Source organism: Brachycentrus maculatus, unplaced genomic scaffold, assembly GCF_059751285.1.
Source record: "Brachycentrus maculatus isolate JH-2025_06_01 unplaced genomic scaffold, ASM5975128v1 h1tg000089l, whole genome shotgun sequence".
NCBI classification, from domain to species: domain Eukaryota; kingdom Metazoa; phylum Arthropoda; class Insecta; order Trichoptera; family Brachycentridae; genus Brachycentrus; species Brachycentrus maculatus.
Window position 1 is genome coordinate 3,069,588 of NW_028280843.1, and position 16,169 is coordinate 3,085,756.

The 16,169-nt window shown below is 33.4% G+C and overlaps 1 protein-coding gene across 2 annotated transcripts in view; it reads right to left on the reverse strand.

The window, feature by feature from the left end:
* Oatp30B (Organic anion transporting polypeptide 30B) overlaps positions 1 to 16,169 on the reverse strand; it is a 128,720-nt gene that overhangs the window by 70,312 nt on the left and 42,239 nt on the right. For both annotated transcript variants that reach the window (XM_088257984.1, XM_088257985.1), the window contains one exon: positions 11,800 to 11,983. In XM_088257984.1, coding sequence (XP_088114110.1) covers positions 11,800 to 11,858 — 59 coding nt within the window. In that variant the 5' untranslated portion in view covers positions 11,859 to 11,983. The remainder of the gene's footprint in view (positions 1 to 11,799; positions 11,984 to 16,169) is intronic.

Consider the following 16,169-nt stretch of genomic DNA (forward strand, 5'->3'; position numbering starts at 1 on the left):
TAGCAAGTTAATAGCAAGTTTGCCAAATATAGATTACGCAAATATGTTTTGTACATTAAGCATTATGAAAATATTATCTCTCATAAATAAAATCTAAAAATTTCTGAGAATTTCTTTATAATAAAAAAAATACACCGATTCACTCAGCGAAAATATTTTTAAAAAAAGGTATACACAGCGCCGAAAGTATATTCTAAATAATTATAAATATATTTTCAAAAGAAGTTTAATAAATTAAAGTAAACGCAATAATCATAGTTATTTTGTTTTCTTTAAAAGTCAATTATTAATATGTAGTTTATATTAACACTTTTTAATCTATTTATATTTTTGAAATCTATTGTGTTCTTTTCAGTACCCTTTATTTATAACCTAAAATAAAATGTATACCCACACACAGGTCATGCCTTTGTGGGATATTTTTTTATATTATTAATATAATATAATATTTTTGCACTCGTGATTGTATTATATTGTGAAATGCAAAAAATATTAAGAATAAAAGAAAAAAACACAATTAATTATTGATATATTGTAATAAAATACGATTTTCATAAAATATAGGGTTTAAGCTAGAATTTACAAATGGTCCGCCGGGGTCGCATTTTTAAAAATACATTTGTAACAATTCTACTAAAAAAACTGCCCATTTTGATAATATTCATCAATTTGAAGTGCATCGGAGAGAGGTATTCTAGCCTGACTCACAAATCGTGACCGTAGTACAGATCGAAGCTACAAACTGCATAATGCATATCCCACTCTCCCTCCCTCGACCAATTTAACACGATGAGAACCAGGTGATAGAAAAATATCGTTACTTTTTATTTTTACTTTTTTACAAAAATGTTCGTAATTTTAGTTAAAACCACTCACCGAGATTTTTGTCTACCGGTTTCGAGACGTACCGATCTCTTGGCCAGGACAGTCAAATAATACTACATGTCACTACTATAGTCCTATTCACATACTTACAACTACACCCAATGTTAGTCACATGCGTTTTAGTCAACCCGACCGACGGGTGTAGTGATAGTCCAAACAAAGGGACGGGTACATCTCGAAACCGGTAGACAAAAATCTCTATGAGTGGATACATTCTAATATTACTAACGTTTTTGTAAATAAATGTAAAAATGACTAACCACGATGTTTTAAAACTTTAAATATCAAAAATATTAATGACAAAATATTATGATAAAAACACATTAAAAAAAAGCGATAAATTCAACAACAAAAAAAAATCATATTGAAAGCATTTTTATATTTAAAATTTGACTAAAATTGCTTCGTAAGTATGTAGATATTAAATGATAAGAAAAAAAAGAATATTTTATAAAATAAAAATCGATGTCCTAAGAGCCTGGGAGAAAAAATTTACAAGGAATGTTTTTTTTTCAAACGTATTTGTGATCATGGTGTATAGTTATTATGGCATATTTTATATGAAGTTATATTCTCTCAAGGGACTAATTGATACAAGCGTGCACGAGTGCGGAGTACTGCAGGCCCGAGTACTTTAGCCATTACTGCTATTCTCTTTATCCTGCGCAGTATTCCTCACAATTTTCAATTAGCAATGACTTCTTTCACTAATAGCATTTGTATTCCATCAAATAGATTCTAGATTTAGATGTCTAGATTTAAGTCTGCTTCCGTAGTGCAGTGGTTAGTACGTTCGGCTGCCGTGCTGAAAGTCCCGGGATCGATTTCCGGGGGGGGGGTTCAAAAGAGGTTTTTTTTAAATATTTATTTTAATATTTATTAATTTTACCCTGGACTGGTACCTGAAGCGTAGGGCCAGCATCCTTTCCATCGCATCATAAACGATAAAAATAACACTGCGTCTATACGATTAGTTGCCCCATGCACCATTAGGCGCGGATAAGGGTTAAAGAAAAAGAAGAATATTTAAGAATCTAGAACGCGGAACGGATTACCTTGCTTTCATATAATTAACAGTCAAGCTTAACACACCATCTATCTAATGCGGTACCTTATGCACTTGGCGCTGGCAGATGTTATTATAAAAGTATAATAACATCTACCCTTTTCCTCCCTCCCGTCCCTCTTCCTGGTATTTTCACTAACTTACAAATGTGATTTTTTTAAACTGGAATGGTACAAATACCTGTTTTGTGTTACTCGTTAATGTTAATGAATTAATGTTATGTTCTGTTAAATTTACAAATAAAATAAAATGAAAATTAAATCGTTTTATTTTAATTAAAATATACATAAAAAATCATATATATCGTAGTCATACAGCAGAAAGTGACCAAGTGCATTTTTTACAAAAACGTGATCATTGACTATTTGATATCTTACTAGCTTAATATTGATTTTTAATTAATGTTTTACTTATTAAATACCACTTTTTCTTAAAATCTACTGTGACACGTGTTTCGATGCATTCCGCATCATTTTCAAAGTGTTTGAAAATGATGCGGAATGCATCGAAACACGTGTCACAGTAGATTTCAAGAAATAGTGGTATTTACTAAGTAAAACATGAATTAAAATGGATAGATTTTACCACAAAGTGACTGCCGAATCAATTAATGAAAGCTTAATATTGCCCTGAAAAAATTCCAAAGGATTTTAAACTTGGAAGTATAATATATTGACTTGTTAAAACTGACTAACTGCATTGATGTTTATTTTCTTGCCAAGCAAAGATGACTTAAATGGCCCTCCTGAACATTTTACGTTTTGTCAGTTGGTCACTTTCTCCTGTACGACTACGATATTTAATTTTTAAGCATAGAAATAACTATGATGATAATTTTAGCATATCATGCATCAAGTCTAAGAATATCTGAATTCTCCAAAAAGTGGAAAAAAACGATAAATTTAATAATATTCGTAGCTAACTTCGGGACAAGTTTGGGGTTAATTACTGCCTGACAAATACGAGTTAATTATAGTCACCAAGCATTTTGCTGAATTGAAATATTCGTACATTTAACACACGGTGTTAAAAAAATGTTAAAGATATTCTTCGTTATCGAACGAAGTATTCGGCATGTGAGTGTTGGATACGTACTTGAGGGTCGTGACTTGGCAGCCAGGATAAATTATTGGTCTCGAAGGATATAAATCGTAAAGAAATATCCGCATACTGAATGCACTTTTAACCACCTATGCACTACCTCGGTGTAAAATAAGCATGTCAAAAATAAAAGTGTATTTTTTTGGAATTATAATACTGTTACCAATTAATCATTTATACACGATGAATTTTATGCGTATGTAATACCAATTTTTGTATTTTGAATGTTTACAGCATTAACTTTGTGGATCATTGTAATATATTTTGAAGAAATAAAATACTTTGTTTTTTGGTCCACTAACAATTTTATTAAAAACCAACTAGTTTCAATATATTGATCCCATTTCCTTTGTATATAGGTCGTTTAATTTTCGTTATTACTGAATGCGCATTCAACCATTTATGTACTACCTTGATGTACAGTAAGCATGACAAAAATACTATTACTAATAAATCATTTATACATTCATACTATGTTTGTATATGTCCATTCATACTAGGTAAATAGGCGAGTGTAATTGGAAAAAGGAGCAGAGGAAGACCGAGAAAAACTTGGCACGATCAGGTATGCCAAATACTTGAAAGTGGTCAAGTTAGGAGTCGTAATAATCGTCGGGTATGTACATATGAGGAAATGCATGAACGTGGAAGAGGCGAGGAATGTTTGCAAAGACAGGGTGATGTGGCGAATAGAAATTCTCTCTGCCAATCCCTGCGGGGAAGCGGCGTGATGGTTAGTTACTTAGATGGTTACTATGTATATGAAGCGTATGTAATACCAATATGTTAATCGCATTTATTTTATATTTATGTGGTTTTTTGTCATTTTCGTTGTTATCCACGAAGTTTGATGAACGAAAACTAAATAACAGATATAAGTGGTTGGGATCGACTTATAGAGCCGATAAACTAATGTTTATGTTGTGGTCACATAGAGTGATCTAAATATATGGAATATATTTTTTTCTGAGGTCTTTCACAAATTGAAATATTTTAACATGAAATATTTTTACTAATACACTATTTTTTTTAAATCTCGTAATTATATTATGAGTAATAAGCCAAGTATTTCATGATGTTATAGTATCATTGACCCGGAGACAATATCTGTCCGAATGTACACCCACTCTCTTTTGAATCATCATATTGCCATTAAGGAACAACAAAGTATCAACCTGTTGAGATAAAAAATCCAGCGTTGAAATAAAAAATGTGATTAAGAAGTTTTAAAGCTATTTCAATAATTTGGGTTCATGTACTTATATCTTTTATTGTGTATTGACCTCTAGGGACTGGTGCACATAAGCGGAGAATAAGTTACACAAGCTAGTATCCGTATTAACGGGTATGCAACCCCGAGTGCTCTACTCATTATTGCCATTCTTCCTTTTCCTATTGTCCATTTTCTTTTTCATATAGCAGTTATATCCTTCATTCTGAACTCCTTCACTTTTGTCATCTGTATCCCAAAATATATTCCATTCCTAAATATAACTCATCTTGCCCTCGAATTGTATAATAACTGTCAAGTTAAAATAATGTGGATGAATTCATTCTGATTTAAAAATACAAACGTCACACTGGGAATATTATAAAGGTATTATTTTTGACATCTCATCACAGATGAAGAAGAATATGGAAGTCTGGGTATTTACGGGGCTGACGACCGTCATAGGCTGGTTTAAGTGATCACTTTACACACGTGTAACATTCACCAATTCTACCCATTATTGACAGTAATAATAATAACAATAATTTGAAAATAACTCATGTAATTGGAGATAATCCAGATTATGTGAACAAGTATTTGGACGCAATCAAAATGTTGTAAATTATAAAGGTAGTTAGTTACTTAAGGCTGAGTTCCCAAACCATCTCAAACGTTCAAATACAGAGCGCGAACGGCAGCGCTAGGGCCGGTCGTGTTTCTGCGCACAATTTTTGAAAAAATATTGTAATTTTACTTTTTTTAGAATATGTATCGAAAAGAAAACTTTAAAGTTTTTTTAACTCCTTATCTTTCAATAAATCTTTCTTTTTTCAAAAGCATATATTTATTTAGAAGAAAAACTAATTTTAGCTAATTTTTTCCATGCGAAAACGGTATTTTAATCAAAAAATTCAAAAACGTTAAATGTTTCCTGGGTTTAAAGAAAATCCAGTCGCAGTTTTATCGTATACTGGGCCTTAAATATAGTTCACCTATTTAATAAACATGGCTCCGTACGGCTGATAGACATTGAGTAATAGGTATTAAAATAATGCAATGGACTGTCTATGACAGAGCACAATAGCTGTTAAACAGAGCGGTGCACGTCACAGCGTATCGTACCGAGAGTGCCGCCTCTATCTGCTCTTCACTCGAGACTATTATTACTCCATATGTTGCGTTGCCAGTTGCCACGATCCCAGTGTCTAGTGGACCGTGTTAAATTGTACACGCGTCTACAGCATCAACAAGCTAAGCGACTTATGGCTGGAGAGACAAAAAGACAGAAATTCTTGGTGTGGCTATTCTGAATATAGGAAAGATGAAAAACGACAAAGAATCTAGTGAACTGCAGAGTCTAATGAATCTTGATACATTTAGCTGTTCACGAAACGAAACAAACATTGAGAAGAATCTGCAGGGATGCTTCTAGGTTAGGTATGGTTATGTTAGGTTAGGTTTTTTTATACATTTATTTATATCACAATTTTTACATATTTAGAACATTTTTTTTGCAGAGACCCACCAAGCCACACCGTTATTTACAAAGAAAAACATTAACTGCAGAGTTTAATGTATCTTGATACATTTAGTTGTTCACGAAACGAAACAAGCATTGAAAAGAATCAGAAGTGATGTTTCTAGGTTAGGTATGGTTATGTTAGGTTATGTTCGCACCGTTATTTACAAAGAAAAAAAGTAACTGCAGAGTCTAATGTATCTTGATACATTTAGTTGTTCACGAAATGAAACAAGCATTGAGAAGAATCTGAAGTGATGCTTCTAGGTTAGGTATGGTTATGTTAGGTTATGTTCGCACCGTTTTTTACAACGAAAAAAAAATAACTGCAGAGTCTAATGTATCTTGATACATTTAGTTGTTCACGAAATGAAACAAGCATTGAGAAGAATCTGAAGTGATGCTTCTAGGTTAGGTATGGTTATGTTAGGTTATGTTCGCACCGTTTTTTACAACGAAAAAAAGTAACTGCAGAGTCTAATGTATCTTGATACATTTAGTTGTTCACGAAACGAAACAAGCATTGAGAAGAATCTGAAGTGATGTTTCTAGGTTAGGTATGGTTATGTTAGGTTATGTTCGCACCGTTATTTACAAAGAAAAAAAGTAACTGCAGAGTCTAATGTATCTTGATACATTTAGTTGTTCACGAAATGAAACAAGCATTGAGAAGAATCTGAAGTGATGCTTCTAGGTTAGGTATGGTTATGTTAGGTTAGGTTCACACCGTTATTTACAAAGAAAAAAAGTAACAAAGTAAAAAAAGTCTAATGTATCTTGATAAATCTAGTTGTTCACGAAACGGGGATTGGTAAGAATCTGCTGGGATGCTTCTAGATTAGGTTAGGTCAGGTGTCACCATGGAGGTCGCCAAAATCAACGAAACATAATTGTTGACGATATTGTCTCCCGGACATTTCTGACTAGGTACAATATTTGACCGCCTTCGTAACGTAAATGTAGCGCGTTAAGCTTGACCGTGGTGGGGTCTCGGGTTCAATTTTTCACTATGATATTTATTAATTATCACCCTGGACTTGTACCTGAAGGGCAGGACTGATCGTCTTGCCTTCACGTAATTAATAATCTAGATAACACTGCATCGATGAGATGCAGTGCCTTATTCACCATTGGGTATGGATAAGGATTAGAAGAAAGACAACATTTAAAAATGGTGAATTAAATAAAAAAAACTTTCAAAACTAATAAGCAAATAAGATCATAATAAGATCATTTTAAAAATCTGAACCCCCAATTTAGTAAAAATGCATTGGCCCGCTTCTCAGTACCTGTATCAGTCCACAGTTTGTTGAGACCATCACAAACTTAGATTCGCCTCGGGTACGTTTAATTTAACAAAGTACCTATATAATTGGAGCAATGAATATAATTTCGCTCCTCTGTCGAGATCAAAGTACGCCCTGAGTCAACGTCAATGTTTACTGTCATCTCTTGACACAATTATGTAGTTACATTTATAAACAAAAAATTAAATATACACAAACTATCTTGATAAATTATCAGTAAACATTTTATAGTCAAATAAATTGTTGACCTACAAAACTGTATAAGTCACGTTTATTTGATTACATTAAAATTTCGATTAAATATTTGTAATATATGTTTAATGATATGATATGATGATGTGTGAAAGAAAATGTCAACTTAGTCATATTTATCATTACATTATATGTAGGAGAGGAATATGGTTAGTGGGACGCAAAGGAGCTTAGGCTGAAAGACATCAATGACAAGTGCGAAAGGAAATGGAGAAGAAATAGATGGCACTATAGGAGGGGAAAAGGAGAATAGTAGTAGCGGCTCGGGCACTCAGGGTTGCATAGCGTGTATAACTTATTTACTGCTAACAAGCATAAACACCTAGAGGACAATACACATATTTACACCTATTTTTACTATTATTAAAAGTACAATGAAATAAACAGAAAATATTTCCAATACATATAAATGATTTTTTTGTACAATCTTGTGAATTTATATTACAGTATCATTTTTAGTATTTTATCATTTGATTTGACTAACTAACTATTACACCGCTTCCCTGCAGCGGTAGGCACGGCGAATAGAACGCCACGCCACTCTGTATTTGCAAGCATATTTTGCTCTCCCACATTCATTCATCTTCCCATACATACTTGTCGATTATTCCAATGCCTGGCCTGACGAATTTTTGAGTATTTAAAAGTTAATTTATTAATAAGTAAATATTATGTAAGCTGAACACTGGTGATATGTACGACGGAGTCTCTCCAGGATAAATAATTAGTAACAACTAACTAACCATCACGCCGCTCCCGCGTTGAGGTAGGCAGAGAGAATATAACGCCACACCTCTCTGTTTTTGCAAACTTTCTTCGCCTCTTCCACATTCATGCATCTCCTCATACATACCTGCCGATCGAAGTATTTGACATACCTGATCATCCAAGTTTTTCTCGGTCTTCCTCTGCTCATTTTTCCAACTACATTCGCTTCATAAATTTGTATTACCGTTCTTTCCTCACGTTTTCGTTTCACATGTCCAAATTATTTCAATATACATTTCTCAATTTTATTAATAATAATCTAATAAAGAGAAATTGACAGCGTCGAAAGCGGGATATGTATATGTAGCTGACAGTCAATCTATAATATAAGGGTGGAGATACTAAAAAAGGACTACCGTTCTTTATACGCACATTAGAATTTTATTATTTTTCAGTATTCAGAGTTAAAAAAATCTGGCTGTCTTGATCTCCCCAAAGCCAAGATGGTGGTTTCAGCAGAGGAAAGTTTTAATTGAAATTTGTTTTTATAACAACGTATCTATCCTAACTGCTCTACCCTAATCCTAAAAACCATCCTACTACCCTTTAAGCAAGACAATGGGAGTCTACCCTTCGTCACAATTATGTAAGCCACAAGCATTCAAACAAGCCCGCCCAAAAGGAGATGGAATTTGCAAGTTTTTAATTGAAAACAAGCCAAAGTTTTCATAATTACATACTAACAGTAGATAAATTATAAACTGATTATTACAATACAATAATGAATGTATTAATTTTAAATCAAACACAGATTTTTTGAGTCTACTAAGTTGTATTTTATTAACAAAAAACACATAAAAAATTATATTGTGACAATTGTTTCGCCTTGTTAGGGCATTATCAAACGACATTCGTTTGATAATGCCCTAACAAGGCGAAACAATTGTCACAATATAATTTTTTATGTGTTTTTTGTTAATAAAATACAACTTAGTAGACTCAAAAAATCTGTGTTTGATTTAAAATTAATACATAAATTAAAATGGAGTTCTACAAATTAAACGCCAAGGCAATAAATAAAAAAAAAAAACAATAATGAACGTTGATAACGCGATCAGTTGAATAATATTAACATAACCTGATGCCATAGTAGTTAAACACAAATCGCTCACTCCTTTCCAGAACGTTATAAATCAAAAATTGTCAATTTTCAGTCATGCATGTTTTCGGAATGTCTAGAAAATGTACTATATCCCAGCAAAAGCGGCATATTTTTAACTTAAATTTACCCGCTACAGGGCAGAAAGTGTTGTTTTTGCATTTTGAAGAAAAGGTATTCTTTTTTTTATTTTTTAAATATACTAAATATTTTTCAAATGGAGAAAATACCTTCAGGTTTTACCTAAAAAGATCTGTTGCACAGTAAAAAGTTCAATAAGTGGCTTGATATTTATTTTTAATACATTGTTTTAAATTTAATTTTTAAACTTTAAAACGCTCTCCTGAAAAATCAAGTTTTTTATTTATTTATGACGTTCTTGAAAGGAGTGAGCGAAATGTCCAATTGGAAAAAGCTATATACATTCTTATATACACATATTCTCAACTGACGGCAGCACTATCGGTCAAAATTCTACATACAGTGACACGTAAGGCACTTGGGAATGCATACCCGCACTATATTAGTTTGTGTAATTTGAATGCTGCTAATGTATACGAGAAAATCAAATTAAAATATCTGATTGCAAAAAACGTGACAAATACAAATAATGAAGTCGTATATGCACAAAATGCAAGGTTGAAGAATGTTTGTGTAATTTGAATGATGCTAATGCGTACGTGAATATCAGTTTAAGGCCTTACTCGCAATAATATAAATCATTACGCGTCCGGCTACGCGGAGAGCCGGTAGCCACCTCACGCCTGATTTTTTGAAATAATATAAATCTTTTTTGTTTTATTTATTGGCATACATTTTTTTAAATGCATGTTTTAACCCCTTGCCTTTCAATAACTCTTTTATTTTCAAACTAACTTTCGAAGAAATTTAATTTTATAATACTAAAAACAGCATTACAAAAAAATAGGTCAAATGTTACCTGGGTTTAAAAAAAAATTAAACTGCGTTAAAACGTATGTTGGGCTTTAAAAATTATGATTGCAAAAAAAAGGTGACGAATACAAATAATGAAGTCGAATGTCCACAAAAATGCAAGGTTGTAAATTTATTGACCTCATATTTAGGGCATGTTAAATTATGCTGTATAGTATAAATTCGTTAAAGGTTTCCACCATGAACCATGGTGTTTGCATATTGGATGCGTGTCTGAGAATATTCAAGTTGCACTCAGGTGCCCTCTGCTATCTACTAACTACAGAATATTATGCCATGGTTAGCCCGCGACTTTGAAACGACCACACAACAGTAGACCATAATGGCCCTTGCATGCTAAATTATTACGGTCATGTCACACAAATTATATGCCTCTCTAAGATTTTACTAGGTTGGCTTTTTGCTACTGACGACCAGAATCATAATTTTAAAAATTTGTAATAAGGATATAGAGCCATTTGAAAATAACATAAACCGGTATAACAAAGTGAGTACTATTCCAATTCAACATTTGTAAATTTATGAAAATACCTAGAAGAGGGACGGGAGGGAGGAGAAGGGGAAAAGAGAAAGATCAAAGCTCAATAGATAAATTGTCCGAAACCAGGGACACACCACGATTCAATGTCGTCTTACAATAGTAAGTGATCTCATCGTTGACAATGTCAAGTTGGAACATTCATCAAACTCCCGATATTCGTCGTTAATCAATTTTGATGAACGATAAATAAAACAACTTTGTTTAGAGTTCTTTCTACTCGCGGGAAGTGCTAAGGTGTCAGTTACCCTGGTGATTTTGAAGTAGTTCTTAGATCTTAATTGGAGAAAATATGTTTCCTATTTTCCCCTCGAATCGTCATTCACGATAAGAAGGTTTTATTTCAGCATTTGTGGAAAAAAAGTCAGATACGATAGAACCGGGTTAGTCAACTATAGGGGTAAGCTTAGTACGTGGTTATAATCTCAAAAATAGTGGAAAATAGAGGTGAACGAGAGGAAAACGTCACTTACTAAAAGTTAACATACTAGTTATTCATTAATTCAAACCCTAATCCACACCCCGATGGTGCCTAGGGCACTGCATCATATAAACGCAATGTCATCTTGATCGTTAACACATGAAGGACAGGTGATCAGCACTCCGCTTCAGGTACCAGTCCAGGGTGATATTAAATAAATATTAGAGTGAAAAATCACATATTTATTTTATTTAGAAAAAAATTGAAGCTTTATGAGTTTTATTCCATTACACACGACTAGTTTCGAAAACTACAGATGTTTTCATCTACAGGTGAATAGTAAAACTAAGTATGTGGATGAAAACATCTGTAGTTTTCGAAACTAGTCGTGTGTAATGAAATAAATCTCATTAAGTGGTATTAAACAAGTTTTTTTTTCAATAATCAAATATTCCACAAAGTTAATGCCGAATCAAAAAATATTATATTTATATGACTCCCCCTGGAAATCATACCCGGGACCTCCAGTACGGTAGCCGAACGTGGTGACCATTAAACTACGGAGGCGTACAAAATATTAGTTATTAATGGTGGAAATCGGAAAGGTTTCATTAAGGTTTTATAAATCGTGCATGGGGGCCGAGGCGATTGTGGATTGATTGATTGGTGGTGATCTCACCTGTGGCCTTTCCTGTGCTGCGGCGCAGCGGCGCTGCCTCCCTGGCCGTCCCCGCCCATGCCGGCGGTGCAGCCGCCCTCGCTGGCGCGCCGCGCCCGCCCCGAGCCCAGCCCGCCCAGCCCGCCGCTAGCGGACCGCGCTCATGCCGCCGCTACGCACTACTGCTCTCCTCGACTCCGAACACCTGAAAGAAAATACCTAGTATTATTAGAAATTCATAATCATAATACACGAGGACATAACAAAATATATGTGGAGCCGATAAACACTGCTAAATTTGGAGTAAGGTCCTTAAATTATATTGCCAATACCCAAATTAACCAGCTGCCTGACATAAAAATGTAGTGATTAGTCATATTTTCTTATTTTGTTTTTACCTTATGTTTTTTATATTTTCTTATTTGTTATATTTTCTCATTTGTTTATTTTAAATATGCTTCTTACCTTGTGTTTTCTCATTTATTACTTTTAAATATGCTTCTTGTGCCTATTTAGTATGCCTGTTTATTGTTTTTATATTTTGCCATGTATAAGTTTTAGTTTTGGTTATTTAAAAAAAATCTTTTTTGTTACTTTATTATTTGTGTTTCAGTCTTGTTAACCTTAATCCCATGTCCCAAAATGAGAAATAGAAATTACTCATCGGGAATATTATATGTATATATGATTTATGTATGTAATATGTTTTGAAATAAATAAATAAATAATAAATAAACCCGATGTTTGCCAGAGACGAGATATATAAATAAATAAATTATAAGCTTAAAATGATAAAAATGAAAATGATATTTTGTAGCGTTTTTCATGTATGTGATTATAATCCAGGATTCGGAACTTATATGCTAATAAAGAGTTTCTGCCCAATAAAAAGTTTCTTTTCATCTCACCAATAGATGTCTCTAGTGAAGTTCTAGTGATTTAAGAACAATGTTTAAAAATTGGTTCATATATATAGAACTTCCAAGAATTTGAGTAGTGTGGTTGTCAATAATGGGTAGAATTGGTTAATGTTACAAGTGTGTTAAGTGATCACTTAAACCAGCCTATGACTTCCATATTCTTCATCATCTTTGATGATATGTCAAAGAATAATATGAAAATAATACCTATAATTGGAGATAATCCAGATTTTTTGAACAAGTATTTGGACACACTCAAAATGTTGTAAACTTGTATTATTTAGATTGGCAGTGACAGGGATATTGAAAGCTTTTAAATGTAAATTCACAGTAAAATCGGGATACAATTTTGTTTCACATTTTCTATAAATTTCGCAACTTGGTTTGTTTGTTATACTCAAAATAGTGATAGTGGCGATGAAATTAGAATGTTTACCAATCGGAGAATGCGCATCGATAGTGAAAATAATTTGAAAAGTTTAATGAATAATAAATCTAATCTAAAAACCATATATGTGTAACGAAATAAAAGTACAAAAATACATAGTTATTTCAAACGATGACGACGTATTTTTAAACAATCGTGGATAAAAGACATCCTTAGTAAGTTACTATTCGTGAGAATGTTGTGCAACGCATATGTAACAAGTACTGATTCAACGTAGTCACCAAGTTGCCTCACGTCACTGGTTCTTCAAAAACAAGAAAACACAACAATTGGGTCTAATTGAGCAATCTGCCTCATACAAAGAACGCGTCCCAAGTCAAGTGCGCAGTTTTCCTGCTTCTAGTTTCTAGATGTTTCCAGTTACTATAAAGTAAATGATAAACGACCAAACGATCGAGAGCATGGTAAGGAAAAATAGGGCAGTCATTTGTGGCGTATATATAGGTCAAATAGATGAAAAAGTTAACATAGGCGAACGATAGTAGAATTATTTAGGCAGTGCAAACGGATTAAAGTTATTACTTTATTAAGTACTATAAAAAACCATACGCCAAAGTAAGGTCCCGACCTTGCTAAATGTTGGATCTCGGGCTATTTGGTCAGGTATATAAATAAATACTAGTACATTTCCATTATCAGAAATCCAGTAAACAGACTTGATGAATCATTGACGGGGTTGATACCCTTAGATGTTCTTTGGGCGTTTCATAGATTCAAAAGAATAGGTAAACAGCTCGGTGGCACGCGATAGATAGTATCAACACTCCACGCGAGCTCTAAAAACAGGGATAGAAAACCAATTTCGAAGCTACAAACCTCGGGCGAGTATTGGAGGTACGTATATCAATAGTCTGACTTCTACACCCAACGCCATTTTGACGCATCATTGCGTTGGGTTGGGCGCTATAACATAGGTATTTAAGTATCGAGGAAAATATGTTATTTTCTCAACACAGAAATTGTAACTAATAAATCGGTGTAAGTATGAACGTAGATTTTTGCAATGTACGTAGGAGTATGTAGGGGTTGTGAGAGGATAACTAGATGGTCACCTACCTCCAAATAAGGGCAGGGCACTTTAAGAATAATAAGTACGTGGGTTTTGAGGCACTCCGTGTTGACATTTTTCCAACATTTCGACCTGTATTGAATGAGACATCTACAGGGTGATTTTCACCTTAAAAATGATACCATTGGTGGATTAATGTGGGAAAAAAACAATAAAACGCGTACGTGATTGAATTATGGAAATTATTTCTAAAAAAATAAAAACATGAGGCGAAATCATATTGACGAAATAATTGTATTAAATTGTTCTTTCGTAAATACCAGTATTTCATAAAATTGATTACAGGTGTTTCAATGCATTCAAAATTATTATTATCAAACATCGTGTGTAAAGATAATAATATTGGTATATACCAAGTAAAGTTTTTACAAAAAAATATATAAGTACTACCAAAAAGTGACTGTCGAATCAATCAATAATTTAATCTTTTAAAGAAAAAATATCCAGAAGAAAAAATAGACGATTTATTTTTATTTTTAGCAACCTTTAAAAGTAGTCGTATGGGAAAATACGAGTACTACGGACGTTTTTTGAATAAATTCTTCATATTCAAGTTCTATTTTCTGGTCACCATTCCATTGTCAGTTTAAAACGACCATTCTGGAAGTGAAATCTTGGACGATGTCTAATTTCACAGTACTTAGTTCACCATGGAGTACACAGACAGAGAGAGTGTCGGAGTACAGCTAGACGACCTTGATTCATGATACGCATGTCCTTGTGGGTTGGAGTCATGTTTCGTGCTCGAACACACCTCGGCACGTTCGCCCCACATTGGATTCAGAACCACACAAAGAAAATTCGATTTAATTCAGTCGGCAAAACCCCAGACATAGTTATAGTGTGTTTCCATATACACACTACAGATGCAATCACGTCGATATCGCCGAGCTGCGATGGTGAAAAGTGGTTTTGTTTTCATTAGGCACCTGATTCTTTTTCTTTACGTGTCGTGTCAGGTCACCCCGATATTGGCCATCACTTGAGAGAAAATTTCCGTATTTGGGGAGTCCGAAACAGCTTCTTGACATTCTGTACTCCTGTCCACTCTTGTATATTATGGAACCAGGAGATCATCCGCTTTCTTCCGACACCCCTTTCGACCCTCGATTTTGCCTTTGATGATCAATAACAGTAGTTATTAATTTTCTCCTCTGAGCTCATGTCCCAAATAGGACACATTCCGGGTTTTAATATTTCATATTAAGTATCTCAACTAAGATGAAGTATCTATTTTTTTAAACGAAGGGAGTATGGAAGTCCACGGCATACGAACTGCCACTGGCTGACTAAAGTATTCATTTTATATATTATGTAACGTTCACTTTGCTGCCCATTATTGAGCATCCATATTGCATTATTTTTCGAAAGTGTTGACGGTTTACAAACTATACTTAATTGATATAGCATATGGCTAGGTAATGATATGGTTTGTGAATACGCGCCCTGGTTGACATTTAACAACGTTGACAGAATTATATACAATGAGTGATATCCAGGATATTTACGTACGATGAAAAGTCGTCATAAATACACGATAAGTGATAACGATTAGGATTATAGAACATAAGAAATAAATCGGATAACAATACAATTAATATTAGTGTACACGGAAATAGGGACATTTATTTAATGCGTTTTTTTTTCATTTACTATGAGTTATAAATTAAAATTATCAGCTTCGTAGAAGTTGTAAATAAAGTATGCATTCTGGGAAAGCGTTTACTTTATTTTTAAATGAATACATACCATACTTTGGGGAAGCTGTATTTTCTATTATAATAATTAAAATATTTTTTCATATTCATTAAAGTAGCAAGGATATATTCTCCATTATATTTACATATGCTTACCACTAAGTTCATTGTGAGGCCTAATTCCAAACAAAGCTATACTAAAAAATGGACGGGAATCGGTACTAGAAAATGAGTCTGAGAAAGAAAAAAAAGCTGCT